Below are 20916 nucleotides of genomic sequence, written 5' to 3' on the forward strand. Positions count from 1 at the left end.
TCATACATACTGTACTTAGAGGCTCTGGACAGCACAACATTTTGGAAATCTCTGGGTCATGATGATTTGCCCCCCAACCTCTTGTCAGCCTTCTGGAAACAGCTCTTTGCCCCACTCTTCCATATACTTCATTCCATCATTTCTACCTTACAGCTACTGTCTCATTTAATTCCTCTTAGATTACCCTTTTCCTCAAACCAGGACCAACAACTGGTCTAGTTACCACCCATTATTGCTGATGAATGCTAATGTCAAGCTGCTAATTAAAGTGCTTACTAGATGACAGCACACAGTGTTTTTTAAACAGGTTCATTAAGACTACACACTTGGAGAATGCTTTATTTTTGATATATTCCAAAAATCATTTATTGTTCCATTGAAGTCTAATGAACTCTTTTTCATTTTATCAATAAAAATTTGATCACAAAAATGTTTAATGGACTTTCTCAAAGTTCACAGAATTTCAAATTTTGTGTCAAAGTGTCAGCACACTGAGGTTTATGCAGCACATGCGTTGGTGACTCTGGGAACCTAAAATAATTTTACACATTTCAGTTTTAAAAGATAAGTAGCATCATCAGCTAACTAACTTATTGCTTAAATTTTATTTTGAACATGTTACAAGGAAATTGTGAAGAGTAAAGCACTGAAAGAAATATGTGATTAGTTTCTCTGAAATTTGTGTTCCATCTGGAAATTTGTGTATGGTTCTATAAGTTTTAAACATTGTCATTATTTCTGATCTATTTAAATAATGTAACAATCATGCAATGTTTAGATCTATTAGTAGGATACAAAAGAAACTTGTCCTCAAGGTCTGCCATTAGGAATGCCTACTCTGAGAAGACAGCTAGATGAACTACAGGTATCATGTTTCCACTCTGGAAACTAAGATTATCATAAAGCTTTTAAATAAATCTAGCAATAAAAACACTCCTGCTTACACTGTATCACACATAAGGAACATAGTACATTTACTGGATGACTACATAAAGTGTTTTTTGTAATTATTGTTTCTCTTTTTTATATAATAAAAGGCATGTCTACTGATTATTTTGACTGGGTCTGCTCATTTTCTGAGAATCAGTAAGCATTTTAGAATACTTCTTGGCCCTATACCCTAGCTTTGGATCACCCACTATGAATTCTTTTCTTCACCGGTTGTTAATTGTATAATTAAATTCATAAAACTAATAATTTACATAATTTTACAGTTCTTGTTAACGGGTGTGGGGAGGTAAGAAACTGTTTGTCAACTGCAGATTTAGTAGCAACTTACGTTGCCAGCTTTGATTTTCAAAGGGAACACCAACCCTACTCTGAAGATCGTATTCTGTCCCCAGCAATTCTTTCTTAGCCTTCATCATCATATACCAGAAAATAAGTTCAAGGAATCCTTTATATCTATTTATTTCTTCAAATTTCTACACACATGATGTTGCAACACTTATTCTATATGCCTATGGTGTTTGTGTTCTCTTTTGATGTTCTTTCATATGGCGTCTCAAAAATAAAACAATTATAAAAATGAAACTTGTATTATTCATAACCCTAGAACCATGACATATAGACACATTAAATAAACTAGATGGGTTTAGCATATTCTGAGTTCTTTCATAAGAGTTCTAAGTTCTTAACACTTGAAATATTCTAATGATGTACAGCAGGTCTAAATGTTTATGAACAAAAATTAAACATGAAGGAAAACTATTTAAAAAATTAAAATTAAATACACTAATGCACAGATTTATGGTCAGCTAAGTTGAGGCCATTCATATTTGGAGCTTGTAGCACACTGCCCGACTTCTAGCAAGTGTTTAGGTTGCCACCAGATTTACATAGCAAAGAAGCTGCTACGCTTTTAAAATGAGGAATGGATAGAATCAAGCCAAGACCTACGCCCTACAATATTTCCACCCTGCCACCCAAATATTAACAACACCCCAAGAAAATACCCATACAGATTAAACACACAAATGTATAAATATTCCTTATTTACTAGAATAACTACTTAAAAAAATAATGACAAAAGTACTAAACAAACACCACGAACAAACCCCCACACGACGATATTTACAGTCCTGGAAAAAATGCTTACTGTAGGTGATGGAAGTGGTTCTGGAAACTTAAACTATGGTTAAAGGACAAAAAGAAGTGCAGAACACTCCCTTTTAATAAACTGCTTCCTGGAGCTTGGATAGTTAAATACTGTCCTACCACCAGAGTCCAGAAGAATAGTCTTCAGATGCACACCACTTCTCAAAAAGCATCGGTAGACTGGATTGGGAGGAAAAAGAACCCACTGTTGTTCTTAAATCCAGTGGCTGACCACCATCCTTCTCTGCTACGAATGCCAAGTTACTGAAAGGTTTAGGAGCTGCTAATGATGGAAGTTGATCGGAAAATGGCACAATCAGTATACATCAATATACATATAATGGTAAAATTCAGGTATAACGAACTCCCAGGGACCTAAAAAATATTTTGTTGTAATGAATATTTCGTTGTAATGAGATTCTGTATTTGTTACTATAATGCTTTCTTTAACTTGTATCCAGGCATTTGCAATCATTCAATAGCTTCTTTCGCGTTACTTTTAATCTCCTCCTGCCTACAAGTTATGCTGACGAGAATTTTTCTCAGTATTTCCTTGCGATAATACACTTTCAGGGTGTGAATGATGCCCAAATCCAATGGTTGAAGTGCTGCCATGCAATTGGGTGGGAGGTATTCAAAGCGAACATTATGTGAATGTGGAAGCATGTGGGCAGCACAGTTATCAGTCAGGAGCCGAATCATTATTTCTTCTTCATATTGTGAGGTTTCTGAACTCTTTTGAGACCCCCCCACTGTCCACCCAACGGGAATGACACGCTGAAGTGCGTCCTGAAGCGCGATTGCAGCGTCTGTGGAAGACTGTTTGTCCGTTGCTGGGGCAGGGCAATAGGAGGCTCACATTGCTGCAGTGATGTGCCACAGAAGCAAATCATAAAAGATCGGGGTCGCGTTATAAGTACCTGCCTTGCACCCCAAAACACAAGGCTTAGTTTCAGTACTTTAGCAAAACCAGCTTTATTCAGCTTGAAACAAGAACGGCACAGTTATTTATTGTAGCATGATCTGCCACTCTGCTATACACAGCATACATAGCAGTCAGGCAGGATCGTGGCTAGGTCAGTGATCAAGTAATCCTGTTACAGTATCTGCATTTACAATTTACGTGCTCCTAACCTTGCATCACCCATCGAGGTCTTTTCTGTTATATATATTGTGGCGGGCGGCTGGGGGCGGTACCCAGCTGGGATGCCTGGAAGGACCGGAAGAGGGACTACGTCTCCTCTGGACCACGAGAGGGCAGCCGCCCTGGTTGGTATGGTGGCCACGGGAACAGAGCATGGAAGTTCAACCCTATAGGGGCCCGTGGTCACTGCCAGGGGGCGCCCAGATGCCTGAGAAGCCCTGGACATCAGCACTTCCGCCTCACCTGGAGGTGCTGGTGGAAGAAAAACCAAGGACACCTGGAGTTCTTCCGGATACTCGTGCGGCACTTCTGCCACACCAAGAAGTGTCGCAGGAAGCTCATCAGGAGGCACCTGGAGCACGTCCGGGTGGACTTAAAAGGGACTGTGCATTCTATGGTATAATTAACTATATTTGTGCTTAAGAATCTTAAAAAAAAAATGCACATACAGTTTGTACGGTCTGGAACGGATTAATTGTATTTATATACAATCCTATGGGGGAAATTACGTCAGGTCACGACCAAATCGGGTTACGACCAGTTTTGGAACGAATTACGGTCGTGACCCGAGGTTCCACTGTACATATATGCATATATCAGGTGGGAGAGAATGTCAGCATTGGTGTGTGCAGCCCTGGGACAGTTGCGAACATCAAAAGCAAAAGCCTGCAAGCTAATAGACCACCAAGTGAGCCAGGCGTTCGTATCCTTCTATATAGCCACTGAAGCAGAGTGTGGTCAGTCACCAGGGTAAACCGCTGTCCCCAGAGGTAGTAACGGAGGGCCTCCACCACCCACTTAATTGCTAAACACTCCTTTTCAATAGTCGAATAATTACGCTCCCTGGGTAGCAGCTTTCAGCTGAGAAATGTGATGGGGTGTTCTTCCCCCTCAAAACATTGTGAGAGCACTGCTCCTAATCCAAAAGAGCAGGCAACACTACTTTCTGCCCTTTGTCAAGTTAGTGAGGGAGGCGGCCCAATGCGCAAAGTTGGGAATGAACCGCCTGTAGTACCCCATGAGTACGAGAAAGGCACGAACCTGTCTCTGTGTTTCAGGGCGTGGATATGCAAGCACCTCCCCCATCTTGTCCATTTGAGGCTTGAGCAAACCCTTCGCCATGGAATAATGGGTTGCGACATACCCAGCCAGCACTTCTTAGGGTTAGCTGTCAACCCTGCCAGCCGTAAACAATCAAGTACCGCCTGAAAACGGATGAGATGATATTGCCAGTAATTACTGAAAACGAATCATCATCAAGATAGGTACCCACATACGCAGATTGAGGGCGCAGGACCTGGTCCATCATCCACTGAAAGGTCAACGGTGCACCATGGAGACCAAAAGGGAGCACCGTAAATTCAAACAGCCCATCCGGAGTGGCGAACACAGTCTTCTCATAACTGGACTCCTCTAACAGCACTTTCTAATATCCCTTCGTGAGGTCTAGGGTGGAAATATATGAGGCCTGCATGAGCTTCTCCAACAGCTTGTCCACATGTGGCATTGGGTATGCATCAAACTTGGAAATCTTATTCAAATCCCTAAATCAATACAGAGCCGAACCTTTGGGCTTTGAGAAAAGTACAATTGGGCACCGTCACTCACTTTTGCTCACACAAATTATGCTGAAGCATCTGCTGCACTTGTTCGCATATCATATTCCTTGTTGCCTCTGGCAGGTGATACAGGGGCACCTGTAAGGTTGCACCGGGAGGAGTTACAATCTTGTGTTACGCAATTGTTGTCCAACCATGCACAGCCAAAAAGACTTCAGAGTTCCTCTTGATCACTGATAGTAATTCCACGTTCTGAGTGTCAGTTAAATTCCTCGCCTATAGCGAGTTCCATTTGAGGGAATGCTGCGGACGTGACCATGACCTCACAGGGTTCATGCCACTCCTTCAGTAGGTTAATATACAAAACCTGTACGGCTTCCGCCACCCTGGAATACGAACTTTATAATTCACGGAGGATATATGCTCTTTGATGACTCCCAGACCCAACCACTCAGCCTGAAATTTTTGCAGATCTGACGGAATCAACACCAGCACCCGATCTCCCTTCTTAAACTCGTGAAGTTTACGTGTCTTGTCATAATCACATTTCTGCACCTTCTGCTTATGCTGAAGATGTTCCACAGCAATGGCGGACAGTCTGGAAATGTGTTCCTGCAGTGACACAACTCGGTTGACAAACCTGTCCCCTTGAGGTGTCAGACGAGTTCCTGTCCACTCTCCTCGAAAAAATGTCTAACACACCACTCAGTCAGTGGCCAAAGAGTAGCTCGAAAGGGCTCAGCCCAGAAGACACTTGTGGAGACTCCTAAACAGCAAACAGGAGTAAGGGCACTACTGTATCCCACGAGGCTGGGTTGTCATGTGCAACCCGTCAAATTATCTGTTTTTCTGTGAATGATAAACCGTGGAGTGTAACTGCTTAATTGAAAAGCATTCGCATAGCTGATTCATGATGCTATGGACGTGCCCTGATCAGTCAGAATCTTGTGAGGGATACCAATATGCGTGAACATTTCTGAGAGTGCTTTTGAAACAGTCTGCATGACGCAGCACGGCCACTTCCGAGTTTCTTGTGGTGTAATCAACTAACAAAAGCATATACTGAAAGCTACTTTTACTCTTGGGAAGTGGGCCAACAATATCTAATCCCCCCTCTCTCAAAGGGAAACATCTAAAATAGGCATCGGCACAAGGGGTGCCCTTGCAGGTCTGTGAGTGGAAACTATTTGACAGTTGGGACTGGCTTTACAGAATTGCTCCACATCCCGGCCCATATTCACCCAATAAAAGCTTTTCGAAATGTGTTCCCTCGTCTTTTACGCACCGAGGTGACCACCTAAAACATGACTGTGAGCAATTTTTAAAACCTTCTCCCTAAGCCCACTTGGCACTACCAAATGCTCGATAAGCCAATCCTATGCAATCAAAAATCACCCAATACAGAAAACCATCCTTAAGTAAAAAATGTGGTGTTTTACTTCGTTGTTGCTTCTTACAAGAAAAGTAGATGGAAAAAGAAAAAGAAGATACAACATCGACAAGCTTGTGTATGAAGGTATGCAAATGAATATAAATAATATGAATAATGTTGCATCAGTGCCACAATGTTTTCCGAAATGTACTATACAAGTCATAAAATGAGTAACTCCAAATATCATATAAACCTATGTCTCTGTTTTTTTGTCAGTGCGTCAGTAACATCATAGACCATAAGGCACATACTAATTTACCGTAAGCAGGAACACTCAATAAAACTGAATAAAAAAAATTCAAGTGACAATGAGATACCAAGAAGGCAGATTCACCAGCGTTTGTAAGTCAGCTTTTATCCCTCCAGATCTGAGAATTTCCAGTTCCATTGTCTCAAAACACCACTCACATCTACAGTTATTCTCAGTTTCACATAAAAACTAACAGCGTCAGATCTGGGGTGGTGGTGGGGTTGTATCATGATTGTGACTGAGAGAATAGAAGTAAAAAAAAAAAAGACACTAACTTTTGCAAGTACTAAAAATGTAAACCGGCTGTTACAGACACAAATCAAATGTATGTTTTAATTGTATAATATTAACAATAAGAGTAGGTCACTACTCAAAGCGGTAAATTTGCAAGACAACTAGGATTGAACCGGCGGCCTCTTGATTACAAGTCAGCAGTTCTTACCGCTGCACCATGGAAGCTGCCCATGCCCCTTTTGTGAAAGTGTTTATTTGATTTTTGGACTTCAGGCTTCACACATTATACAGTTCATGTCCACATTTTGTCATTTATTACTAAAACATGAAAAACGCTTCTGTTTTAACAACGTGTTTACATAGATTGTTGTAGACACGGAGCACACATGAAATGCATGTGTTCCAAATAACAATGTATTTTTTACCCTCTAAAACTCCAGGGGCCTCATGCATAACGCCGTGCGTAGAATTCACAGTATAACATGGCGTGTGGACAAAAGCGGAAATGTGCTTACGCACAAAAAAATCCAGGTGCATAAATTAACAAAGCGAGCAAGCTGTGTCTATGTCTCGTTCACCTTCAGTAAATTACTATTAAATTGATTACTTTCGTGCACTCGCTCACTTCCGGCATACTGCACAGTGGCTTGTTCCTGCCCAAGCCGTCTACTCTGTGACACGTGTCCCGGCTTCATGACGGCTTCTGGCCATAACCCTGTGTCTCACATTATGGTCGGCTACCCCAAAACGCACAGTCAGATGCCGGCAATGCTTCCAGCATGTGCCATTCACTCACCTACGTGCCACATTAAAAAAAGAAAAACAAACAAAGGTAAGTGCACCCTTTAACTACTTATACATAAGCCATATTTATATGGCAATAAATAGTTACACTTTGCTTGACTGGTTCTAGGTGTTCTTGGTGTAGCGCAACAACGCAAAACCACATCCTCCATTATTTGTGAGCATACCAAAATTAGTAAGTGCCAAAGTAAGTTTTCCCTTCTTACAATGTGTCCAGCTTCCAAACGTCAAAGAGAGAATGTGAGAATTGTTCATAATGGCACTTACTTTTGTTTTCATTCTCTCCTTTACTACTGCATTCAGTGGGTCCAGAGTGCATCCCATAAATGAGTTTGCTTTTTTAATCAGCTTGTTAATTTAGTGGGCCTCTCCTGAAGTGATGTTATCACTCCAGCACACCATAGTGTAAAAAAATCACATTGGCCATCACAGTGCTGTAGAAGCTGTTAAGGGTGACACTATTCACATTAAAGGAACACAGTCTCCTAAGAAAAAACAACCTGCTCTGCCCTTTCTTATATACAGTAGTTCCACTGTGTTACACGACCAGTCCAACCTATCATTAATGTACTTTTAGGTAAATAGTGACCAAACAAACAGGCTTTTGGTAACGAGAAAATCAATAACCAGTTCCTTGGTTTTGCAGATGTTGAGATGCAGACAATTATTTCCATACCAAGAATCAAAGTTCTCCAACTGACTCCAAAAGTCTGTCTCATCCCCCTTATCAGTACACCCCAGAAGTGCAGAGTCATCTGAAAATTTCTGCAAATTACATGATCCGGTAATATTTTTATAGTTGGAGATGCACAGTGTTAAGAGAAAAGCAGACAGGTTTATTCTTTGTCTTGCTCCACTGTTGCTCATATCCGTACAAGAAACATGGTTCTTGAGTCTCACAAACTGCCCAATAGTTAGTCCACTATCCATGGTATTGATGGCATTGGAGAAATCAAAAAACATAATCCTCATAGTGCTGCCAGGTTTGTCCAGGTTGGGAATAAGCCTTATGCAGCAGATGTATAATTGTATTTTAACTCCAATCTTTGTCAGTCAAGACGAGATGGCATCCGAGTTTGTGTGCATTGTAGTTTGTTGATTAATTAAAATCCATTTATCTGATTTCTAGTGCAGCGGTGGGCTGGCGTCCTGCCCGGGATTTGTTCCTGCCTTGCGCCTTGTGCTGGCTGGGATTGGCTCCGGCAGACCCCCGTGACCCTGTGTTAGGATATAGCAGGGTGGACAGTGACTGACTGACTGATTTCTAGTGGCTACTGTCAGTGACAAGCCAGAAGCCAGATCAGATCTAATCTTAAATAAAACTAGTAACTAGTAAAACAAGTTCAGAAAAAAAGAAAAACAATGAGACATACAGAGCACCTGTAAAAAATCTGCTGTCTTCTTTCAGTATTGAGTATTTTTTATAGGATTCTTTAACTTATTAGTAAAATTAATTTAAAAAAAAAAGCTACACAATTAGGACCCTAAGATTTCCTTGATGCAGATAACACGGACTGAATCACGGAATTAACACATAAAAATGGATTTTAGATTTAAAAATGGAAATACGTGGAATTTAGCGACTGAAGGGGTGACTGTTACAAAACTTCCCAATATATTAAATGTTTGAGTAATCTGTAGTTCTATCATCCAGATACAATTTTCTAGTTTCTCAAGAGAAATTTTTCATAGAAATCCAGTCGTGCCTTTATTTGTTTCTGTGCATGTTTTTATATGGTTTTCTCTTTAAAGGCACCCCAACTACATCCAAAAAATTAAGAAACAGAACTTTGACAGCAAAATTGAGGGCACGACAATATCCTAGTGACTTTTACGAATCAGGACAACTTTTCTGCATGTTTTGCCAGTACAGTGATCCCTCGCTATATCACGCTTCGACTTTTGCGGCTTCACTCCATCGCAGATTTTAAATGTAAGCATATCTAAATATATATCACGGATTTTTTGCTGGTTCGCGGATTTCTGCGGACAATGGGTCTTTTAATTTATGGTACATGCTTCCTCAGTTGGTTTGCCCAGTTGATTTCATACATGGGACGCTACTGGCAGATGGATGAGAAGCTACCCAACCAGAGCACTTATTACGTATTAAATAAAACTCCTCAATGATATACGATATGCTTCCCACGCGGTGCTTCGCATACTTGAAAGCCCGAGTGGCATGTATTGATTTTTGATTGTTTGCTTTTCTCTGTCTCTCTCACTCTCTCTGACATTCTCTGCTCCTGACTGAGGGGGTGTGAGCAGAGGGGCTGTTCGCACACTGGCCTAGAGGAGACGGACGCTCCTCTAAAAAATGCTGAAAGACTACCTTCACATTGCTCCCTTCCTTGCAGCTGCTTTGTCCGGCAGTGCTTCGCATACTTAAAAGCCAAACAGCCCTATTGATTTTTGATTGTTTGCTTTTCTCTCTCTCTGTCTCTCTCTCTTTCTCTGACATTCTCTGCTCCTAACACGCACTCCTTTGAAAAGGAAGAATGTTTGCATTCTTTTAATTGTGAGATGGAACTGTCATCGCTGTCTTGTCATGGAGCACAGTTTAAACTTTCGACTAAAGGGTGTTATTTCATGTCTAGAGGGCTCTAATAATGTTAAAACACGTATTTAGAAGGCCGTAAACAGGATTTCTATGCTCTAACTGCGAAAATATTCGATTTATAAATAAAGAATCCTACTTCGCGGAAATTCATTTATCGCGGTAGAGTCTGGAACGGATTAACCGTGATAAACGAGGGTTTACTGTATACCATGGAATGGATACAAACAGATATTTGCAAGGACATCATCAAATCTAAAACCCATCTCAAGAACAAGGAGAAATTAAGATCAATGAATGTTCCCCTTCAGTTAATAATAGTGGAAATAACAAAATCGTCTGATGCAAGACTGGACTTTGTGGCCATGTGTGAGGAGTTAGACATACCATACCTCTTTATTAAGCATTTTAAACAGGGAGGCGCACTTACAGAAAATGAGAATAGTCTTCATCAAACTCATTTGCCTTGTGTTTTTGAACAACATATAGACGCTGTTCTCTGAAAGATTTGTGGCAAGAAAATTAATGTTGTAGTAGATGAAACCACTCATAGTCAAGACCACAGTGTTTCAAAATAGTGAAAGGTGAGTAAACATTTGGCTGTATAGTAATTCTTTTGTGTAGGTAATTCTAATTATGCAGGATGTATTTACTATAAGTCACTGAACTGATTAAATTATATTTAACCAGTATTAACAGTCTTTACCATAGAAAAATGTTGTTAGTGAATGACACTTGTTATTAACTGGCTCCCTTTTGAAAATTACCAACAATGTTTCTGGATTTAATAAACATTTTCCCTGGCGGTGGCAAGGCATGCAAGGTCCACATTTGACTCTTCCATTATAAACTTGGCACCTACAAACCTGGGCAGTGAAGTGGGTGAAGTCTGCCTTCTTCAAGACACCTGACTAGAATAGATGGGCAACCTTCTTGTCACTGAAAAAGATTGTGTTGACCAAGCCCCTAACAACCACCCCCCACTTGAGGCAGGAAACATTAGGTGGAATGGATGGTTTGAATAAGTACGGTACTATGCTGAACATATTCACCTCTACAAGGAGTTCTTTCTGGTAGAGAAAACATCAGCTCAGGCTGTAACAAATATCCTAGAGCTGGTTGAAAATGAGGAAAAACTGGAGTCCCTAAAAGTGAAGTTAACATTCATGTCAGAGAGATGCATCAAATTAGTCACAGCTCTTACAATTCTGTGGGGCACACATTGTCCTGCTGCAGCCTCAGCATACAACATCATGGAGGATCTGTGGTCCTACCTGATGAATGGGATTATAAAAACCTATAACTTTGGTGCCAAAATTGATGAGCTGTTGAATCAGATGGGCATGCTACAGAGGAGAGAAGTGCTTGACCACCTGCATGATGCATTCCACCTGGCCTTTGCTAAATTTTCAAAACACTGGGATGTCCATCATGCAGTGGAGGAATATAAGATGGTCAGAGTTTTTAATCCCAGGCAGGCCCCTTCTATGGAAAAATACATTGACGGATACGCAAAAGTGAAACTTCTGATGAACCCATCATCAGAGTTAAGTAAAGAGTGGACAGCGTATTTACACTGTGCTTCATATGAGGATCTCTCTTCTTCTGTGGAGACGGCTGATTACTCGAAGGGTATAAGACAATGTTTACCAAGGGTGACATAGATAGCATTACCCTACATATACTTCACAATCAGCTCAGGTGACTGTGAGAGGAGCTTTGGTAAATCTAAGACTCTCCTCACAGACAAGAGAGTCGCTTAGTGAGCTTAACACCAAGTACCTCACAATCATGTACTTCAACGAGGAAGTGTGTCAGAGATGGAAGTAAACCAAATCAGCACAGCTCCAAGTTAAAACAAACTGTACTGATTAAGAGCATTAGAATATAATGACTGTTAGTTTGTTGAATTCAGATGTTTACAGTACGAATTACATTTTTATTTTTAGTTATAATATATGTATTTTTTCAATCATGCCTTGAACTTTTATTTATTCATTAGTTTATGCCCTGAACTTCTAGCCATTATGTTTAGGTACAACTAGGGGGCTCCGCCCCCTGCTCGCTTCACTCGCCAACCCCTGGCGTTGGGGCATGACAAAGAGTCAGATGTATGATTTAGATATAGTACAGTGTGCAGGTTTGGATGATGCGTATAGAAATAAAAAATAGAGTGTTTGGCATAGAGTAATGTTTTATTGGAATATTTCTTTGTATACAACATTAGTAGTAAAGATGGTGTCTTGTCCTTGAATGAGTCTTCCTTGGCATGGATCATTTATAATTTTAACTTTAACGTCAGATGAACGTCGAACACGTGAGAAGGCAACATAAAGTTGTCCATGTCCAAAAACGGGTTCAGAGAGGTAGATGCCAACCTTGTCCATGGTTTGTCCTTGTGATTTGTTGATGGTCATGGCAAATGCAGCTTTAATGGGGAACTGTCGGCGTTTCAATGTAAAAGGTAATTCTAGGTCAGAACTCGTAAGGTCAATTCTAGGAATGAGAACAGTATTGTTAGCATGTGATCCTGTAAGAACTGTTGCTTGAATAACATTGTGTGTCATGGTGTTGACGACTAACCTTGTGCCATTGCATAAACCCTGTTTAGTGTTAAGGTTTCTTAATAGCATGATTATTGTTCCGTTTTTAAGGGTAAGGTTGTGTTGTGGTAATCCGGCCGGGTTAGTCTTGGATCTTGTTCTTTGTCCTTTATCAAGACCAAAGCAATTGTAGTTGCCGCTATACCTTCTGCATTTGCTTTTGTATTGGCCTCCTTTTCAACTTCATGTAGCATTTTTATAGACTTAGCTAATGGTGATTGTTTATGACATGAGAGACGTTTCTCATTATAAGCTCTGTGCATTGTTTGTTTTCAGGAAGGTTCATTCGTTGATAGATTGCCTCATCTGGATCTAGGATGTAGATTTGTGCATATTTGCGTTGTTGATTTGTTTCAGGGTGCACTGTTCCAATGCGATGCAATATTTGTCCACATATGCGAAAGCAGTATGGGCCATTGCCTTTTGGTGGCCTGATATGTACTCCGGTAGATGCAAAAGCAAATGAACTATTGTAGGATCTAATGCAGTTCATAAAGTTTTTACTTTCAGGCACATCGTTAGTTAGAAGCTTCTGTAGATATTCAGGATATGAATGTAAAGGAGTCAGTCTAATCTGCCCCTTTTGACAACAACGTGTAAATTCATTATTTGTATTGCCAGTTGTTTCTTCTGGGAAGTTAAGTGAATGACAATGATTGCAAATGACATTCATTAATCCCAATGAATTTTCCTCAATAGTGGATTCATTATTGAAGGCGTTTTCAGCCATTTGGCTTAAGCGTTTAACATGTGTCTGGCGTTGATGTCCGCTACGTGCATGTTTTGCTTTTGGCGTTTGAGTGCATGTCCAGTATTTGGGACGCGCTATTTTTTTCTTTTAATTTATTCGCCTCCGCTTTGCGCAAAGTCCGTTTCAGTCTACGTTGTGCATTGTTTGTATCGAGCCTTGTCCGTTTTTGTATGTCGGTCATTTGAGCTTTCTCCTTTTGGAATCTTGCTTTCTTTTTTTTTGGCAGTTCATTTGCGCTTTGTAGACGTCTGCGTTCATTTATTTTTTCTCTTCGCTCCCTTTTTTGTATGTCTGAGACGCGAGCTCTTTCGTTTTGAAATCGTGCTTGTTTCGATGCAGCACTTTGAGACACGCGCTGTATGCGTCTACGTTCATTGTGTCTGTCCATTTGGGCACGTCTCTGTAACGGTGTTACTTGTGCTTTGCGTTTTTTGATCCGAGACATTTTTTCTCCCGGAGTTTCAGAAGCGCGTTTTATGCTCCGCCGTCTATTTTGTTGTTTGTTTCGTGTTCGTGTGTTTGTTCCTGTTATCCTTTCCGAATCGTTTTGTACCCGTGACCGTGTATTCATGACTTGTTTCTTTCTCAGCATGCGAAATATGGATAAGTAATAAGGAGGATCGCACTCACTGTTAATATGTTTCCTTTTCTGCAGTTGAACGGTTAATAGTGCTTTATTGTAAGGAGATCCACCTATGCTGCCTAGTGTGAAGGTGTTGACGTTCAGTTTAGAATATGTGTCACTTCTTATGGATGTGTGTGGGGGGGGGGGGTTGAGGATTGTAGTTGCGCCAGCGTCTTCTTTCTTTTTGTGTTCCTGTGTCTTGTTGAATCCCCCTCTTTGTGTGTGTCCCGTCCCTTGCTTGTAGGGTCCGTGGGGTGGTTTTGTGTTGTTTTTTTTTGTGTTCCATGGGCTTGTTGAATCCCCCTCTTGGTGTGTGTCCCGTCCGGTGCCTGTGGGGGGGGGGGGCGAGGGTGCCTTGCTGTTGTGCGCTTGCCTCTTTTTTTTTTTTTTGGGTCTAGTTTCGTGTGCAATGTGTTTCGTGCTTTGCCTGCGTTTGACTACTTTTTTATGTGCCTTTTCCTTTTTTCGGTGCTCGTTGCGCCTCATTTCTTTGACTCCTTTTTTCTGTGCTCACTCCTTTTTTCTGTGGTCTTGTCCGCCTCTCGCAGCCCCTCATCCGCCTCTCGCGGCCTCTTTTGTCCCCCTCTCGCGGCTCCTCATCCGCCTCTCGCGGACTCTTTTCGCGCCTGCGCAGTACGTCTTTTTGCGTTTCTTTGACTCCTTTTTTCTCTTTTTTCTGTGCTCACTCCTTTTTTCTCTGGTCTTGTCTGCCTCTCGCGGCCTCTTTTGTCCGCCTCTCGCGGCTCCTCAGCCGCCTCTCGCGGACTCTTTTTGCGCCTGCGCAGTACGTCTTTTTGCGGCTACGGCCCATGGCCGGATGTCCCTGCGTCCATCCGGTTTAGCATTCTCGGTTAGTAATATGGATAAGGTACAGTTGTGCTAGCATTCAGTTTCATTAAAAGGAACGTAAAGTGCCTTTTCACTTTTGTTTGTTTTATTGTTGCTGCTTTCTTACAGTAAAAAAAATTGGGAAAAAAAGAAATGGTGAAAACCAAAAATCTGAAAAAAGAAAACAGAATTTGTGAAAAAATAATATAGATTTCATAGTGCCCAACACAACTAACAAACTGACAAATAAGAGTTAAATCATGTAACAAAGTACAAGGGAAAAAAAGAGTTCAAACAACAAAACACAACTTTTAGCTGCCAGGTGTTTAAATATCAGTCCCAATCTGAAGGAGCATCTCTAATTGGGAGAGACTGCCAAGAGAATGCTGCATTTATTTCATTAACACAGTGGCAGGCGGCTCCAAAATGACAGGGGATAAGGAAGTTGCCTGGTGTGTACCATCACTTCTCATTGGGAAAACAATGTGAGAAATAGGTTGAAAAATGAAGCACAAGATCAGCACTGTTTGTGTATGTTTGTGTGTGTGTGTATACACGTGCATTTACTTATGAATTAAATGGGTTGCGAGACTAAATTTAAAATTACAAATAAACATTAGCTTACAACGTAAAGGCAGTGAATGCCAAAATAGATTAAAACTGTCCAACAAACCCTTTCCTAAAACCACTACAAAGTGAAACAATGAGAAGAAATATATTTAAAATAAAACTTCTTTTCAGTGTATCTATTGCTTATAATGGATATTTTGCAATATTTACAGTAGAAAGGCAAATATATGCTACCAGCAACCAACCCCCCCATTCCATTTTTTTTAATTAAGTGAATGATCCCTAGACACTGTCTTTCATATGTCTGTCAATCAAGAATAAAGAAGAATAAAGAAAAAGCAGTTATTACAAAAATGTATTAAAGAACAAAATGTCATAGTTAAATTACAGTCCCTTATTTAATTATGGCATGCTAACCTGCATACTTCTCCTCTTGTGGAAAAGGATTCCTGTAAAATGCTCCATTAGTTATTAATGATGGGGTCTCAAAGCTGTAGCAAAATGACACCCATACTGTACGAGCAAAAGGCTTAAAAATTCCTTTGACGTATGTCCATTTCATTGGGTGCCTTTGTACCTGATAATGGTGCTCTGCTTAATGGTTGTTAAAAGCAATTATTTTCTAGTACATGAATTAAAAGAAAAATATCCAGGTTTATTAAATTAATAGGACCAGTAAATGTGTTCAACATAAGACAGCTGTAATAACAAAATTAATTGTCAAGATACCCACAAGTAAAAGGGCTGTTGTAGACACTGAAGTAATTTTAAATCCTCATAAGCAGCTCTAATTAGGATGTTCGGAAGCAGGATAAGACCATTTATAGACAATCAATAGAAACTCTACTATTCCTTAAGGTAACCTTGGCTCCAGACCTCCACTATGATATATGCCATAGACGGCAAGGACGTCTATCCAGAAAAGCCTGTCTGGTAGGACCTTCATCAGTTAATGAGTAAATACAGAAAGCAACAGAATCTTACAACATCATCTTTACTGCTGTCATGCTCTCCACACAGAAACAGCACACTGTTAAGCTCTTAATGTAATTTAAATTTGACTAAACTGTAATGTGCAGATAAAACAATACTGTAATTTACAGTACATGTTTCGAAAGAGTAGAAAATTGGCATATCTAAGGATTTTTATGAGGTCTCAAGAGAAACCATATCCAGCATCTGAATAACACGTTGCAATTAAAGAAATAACATCTTTTTAAGATATTACAAAACAGTTTTAAAATAAATTTAATATTTAGGATTATTATTCTAAAGCACAAACTCTTAGCTGGTGACGTCTGGTTTTATCCTGATACTGTATCATGGACAGGAAAGGTCTGAACGTTTGCAGCAAACTTAAATCTTTTTATAACTAAATTGTTAGTTCAGTACGAATCATTTTTGAAAGAATGTATATAACACAAAACAAAAGAATGAGCAATGGGATCACTAATTATATCATTTTAAATAGGGCAATGGATATTGTTGTGCATAAATCTATTTCAAACATAGTTAATGTAAATCAGGATTGGGGACAAAGTTTGTCCTGAACATAAAAGGTCAAATTATAGATAGAACATAAAAAGACTGTGGAGAGGTGGAAAGACACCAAGGCAAATAAGAGTGATGCTTAATGTGAAGCCTACTGGAGCTCTGAAAATGTAAGGCAGTTACCAGGGCAGCAGAACCTAACAGCTAACATGGTAAACATGTGATGCCTGATATGGAACATCTAATTCTGTAATGTGAGATGTAGACTGATGCTCAAACCGATTGTCTACTTAACAATTGTCTACTTGTCGATTAGCAAAAAGAAAAAAAGTAAACATTGGTTTAACTCCACAATTCATTGCACAATTAAACAATTTGGCAATATGGGAAAAGCTGTACTCACTGTCAAGCTCAAAGAATTTCATGTGCAGGGAAGGTCAAATTGAATACTATGCGCATGAGCTGCCATAGCCTCACACAGTCTTACTAAATGGAAGGCATTCAGTTACTTTGAATATTTAAATGACATATTGGTGTCCAAGTATAAAGAAAACACGCTGGTCCACATACATACATACATACATACATACATACATACATACAGCTCCATAGGCTGTGTGTTTCTATAATACATGTGCAAATTATTGTAATGGCTAGGGAGACAATATTCATTTTAAAAAATATTTCAAATTTAATTTTTAAACGATATACACAAAAGTGGCCATCTCAGTAGCACAGTTATTAACTCTGCCATTTTTCAGCTTCCAAGTCTTACATACTGTATAAATCCAGGATTGGGAACTGTATGGCATCTGCCCCTTCTACTTTTGTCTGTGTGGGGGTTTTCCCTAATTTTCCTTGCACTTTCTAAGTGTGTCAGGTCAGATTAATTGGCCACGTACAAGTATGTGTATGAATATGTGAAAGTGTGGGTTGAGGGTTAGTTTTAGCCGTGTACTCAAACCAGCATGGCTGATAACTGGATTAAGTAGGTTTGATAACGGTGGGATTGGCTCCATGTGAAAAACAGTATTGTAGGAACACTTCCTGAGCCATCCTCTAAACCTGCTTATCCAGCGCAGGGCCAAAGGAACCACAGCAATCATCAGGTATAAGGTTGGAAAAACACCTGGAAAGGGCGACAGTCCATCGCAAGGTGAACACACACACACCAGGGCCAATTTAGCAATAGCAAATTACCTAACCTGCATGTCTCTGGACTGTGAGAAGAAACTCTGTGCAAGGAGCAACTGGGATGTGAATCCCAATCTTCTTACAGTAAGGCAGCAGCACTACCACAGCACCGCTGTGATGTTCTGGCTATATTACAATATAATGAAAACCTGAGAAGTTAAGAAAGGAGCTGTGTGCAAGCTGAAAAATGATTAAATGAACAATATTATAGGTAAAACTACATTTATAAGTAGTATTCTGAACCAGAAATATATTTTGTTCTGTAAATATCTACTACTGTAAATCAAGGTCTTCAGTTTCTGCCCTATCAGGGTTTCCCGTCATATAAGAACTACAGTCATATTAAGTATTAAGTAAAATATAAAATGGTGAAAATACTGTTACTAAAATTAATTTAAATACAAGTTTCTGCAGCAGAAGAGAAGTACAGTGGTTAGTTCTGCCACCTCATAAGTGCTGGAAGCTGAGTTTCAACTCTGGCTCATTCACAATCTGTGTGGAGTTTACATCAAACATGATGTGTAGGGTAGGTTATTTGTCAATTCCAAACTGTCATTTTTTAAAAAATTTACCTATTTAGCTGATGCCTTTATCCAAGACGTCTTACAACATTTGAGATATAATTTGTTAAATTTCTTTTGTTCCTTTCAATCGGAGCACAGGCAGGTGAAATGACTTGCACATGGCCACATAGTGATTTGAACCCACCACAACCACAGGGATTGAAGTCAAACTATATAGGAATTTGTGAGATAGAAAAAATGGATTTATGAATGGATAAGTGCTTTATATTTCTAAAACCAAACAGCTGCTGTAGCAAAAAATGGAAAAATCTACATTTTGTTGTGGCCATTAACTGCTACAGAAGTAAAACATAGAATCATACTGAATAAAAATCATGAGTATATAATGCAAAAATGATAGACTCCTTTCATGCTTATCTGAGCCTTAAAAATGTAATCCAAAAAAACCAAACCTGGGCATTCTAAATACTAAGCATTTAATAAAGTGATTAATCTGGAAATAACTGTCATTCAATTAAGAGAAGGACATGAAAAAACTTACCATTGTCACTGGTGAGTAATGTTACTGATTTTGTTGGTGTGGCTGCAGATTTCACTTGACCATTTTCAAATGTGTAGTTCTCTGTTTCTTGAAGTTGCCAGTCAAGGCCAAACAAATGCATGGCTTTAAAATAAAACAGATCTATGTTACAGAATACATAAATCACACAGACTTGGAAATGTACACTTTGGACAGGTTGCTTACTCAATCCCCACTTTTAACTTGCTATACAATTAATTGTTAAATCTCTTGACATGCATCAAGTACTCATGTAATTGGAAGCATACTATTGTACTTGATGTATTCTTTTATAAAGTTTTACTGATAAATACAATTTATTTACAAAATGTAAAGAATTATTGTGTATCCTTATCATGTAGGCGTCTACTAAAACAGTATACAAAAAAAGAATCTGCATTCATTACTAAAGTTAAAATTTTGCCAGGAATACCAGATTGAATCTGCTTTACATTGTGACCCAGCAAAGATGTGGATTCTACAAAACACTGCTTTCACAAAACAAAAGTGAAACCTATGGTTACAGGTGGTTGAACAGCCTGTGCTGAATGCACAAAAGCAACCTGTGTGGATGACAAAGAGTACCCTTAAACTCCAACACAGACTTCTATTAAAGTCATGATCACTTAGCATACTTTGCCAGTTTAGGAAATACTGTCAAGCCAACTTAAAAGACTTATTAAATGGTTGAAAAATAAAAATAACCATTAAAAAATAATAATAAAATGCACCCAACATTGTTGTGCTGCTTACGTGAAGACATTAAAATCTCTGATGATACCGCTACACTTATATTTGTACAACATGCCTTTTGAAACTAAAGAAAAAGTAAAGAGCACTTAACAAAAATTATACTGGCACGCCGGACCTGACTAAAAACATCTTGAACCCTTGTTTGCTTACTCCCATCTCTGTTTGCCACCCCAGCCTGTTCCTTTTACAGTGAGGATGTATTAAACTTTTACTGTGCCTATTTACAGGGTCAGAGATAGCACAAATGACACACTAAGCTGGAACTCACTTAAATAACCTCTAGTATCCTCACAGCCCTGCAAATTCAAGGGACAAAATCTTACAGGGACAAATCGTTTTTATCACCTACATGCACAAGAGTGACAACCCCAGTGCTGCCCCCTAATAATAGAGTTGGTTGAGACATTTGTTACAGCTACAGTTTACAAGTAAGGCTTGCTGAGGCCTTCCATAATCTATAAGTGGCACTTTGGGTGTAGCATACTCAATTCTGGACATGGTTGTTAACCTAAGGCACTGTTTTCTTTGAATGTGCAAGTGCCTGTGTTATAGAACAGACACCACTACAAAGCAACTCTAGGTGTATGTTAATCCCAGAAAAAGTGTGGGAAAAAGGATTATGTTTAATACCGATCTTTAAATTGCATCTTTTATCATAAATAGTTTTAAATAGTGCCCTGTCTGATTCCTTTGTTTTTGATCCGTCAGTGACACACATAATATGATACTAAAACTCGTATTGTTTCAATGTTTCTTGCTCTACCATGTTTGTCTTTCTCTTTTAAATAACCAAAACAGAAATATAAAAAGACTTTGGCTCATGAAATGAGCATATGAAAAGTATCAAACAGATTAAGGTTCTCTTATGAGAATAACTATGACACAGGCATTGTACACGTAGTGTATCATGCTGAAACCTTGATTTTGCTGTATAGCATCAA

The 20916-nt window shown here is 39.5% G+C and overlaps 1 protein-coding gene across 15 annotated transcripts in view; it reads right to left on the reverse strand.

Annotated features, from left to right (window-relative positions):
- LOC114651997 (teneurin-3) overlaps positions 1–20916 on the reverse strand; it is an 898351-nt gene that overhangs the window by 202674 nt on the left and 674761 nt on the right. For all 15 annotated transcript variants that reach the window (XM_028802134.2, XM_051927721.1, XM_051927718.1 and 12 more), the window contains one exon: positions 19205–19327. In XM_028802134.2, the coding sequence (XP_028657967.1) occupies positions 19205–19327 (123 nt within the window). The remainder of the gene's footprint in view (positions 1–19204; positions 19328–20916) is intronic.

The sequence above is a fragment of the Erpetoichthys calabaricus genome, chromosome 5 (genome assembly GCF_900747795.2).
Source record: "Erpetoichthys calabaricus chromosome 5, fErpCal1.3, whole genome shotgun sequence".
Classification (NCBI taxonomy): domain Eukaryota; kingdom Metazoa; phylum Chordata; class Cladistia; order Polypteriformes; family Polypteridae; genus Erpetoichthys; species Erpetoichthys calabaricus.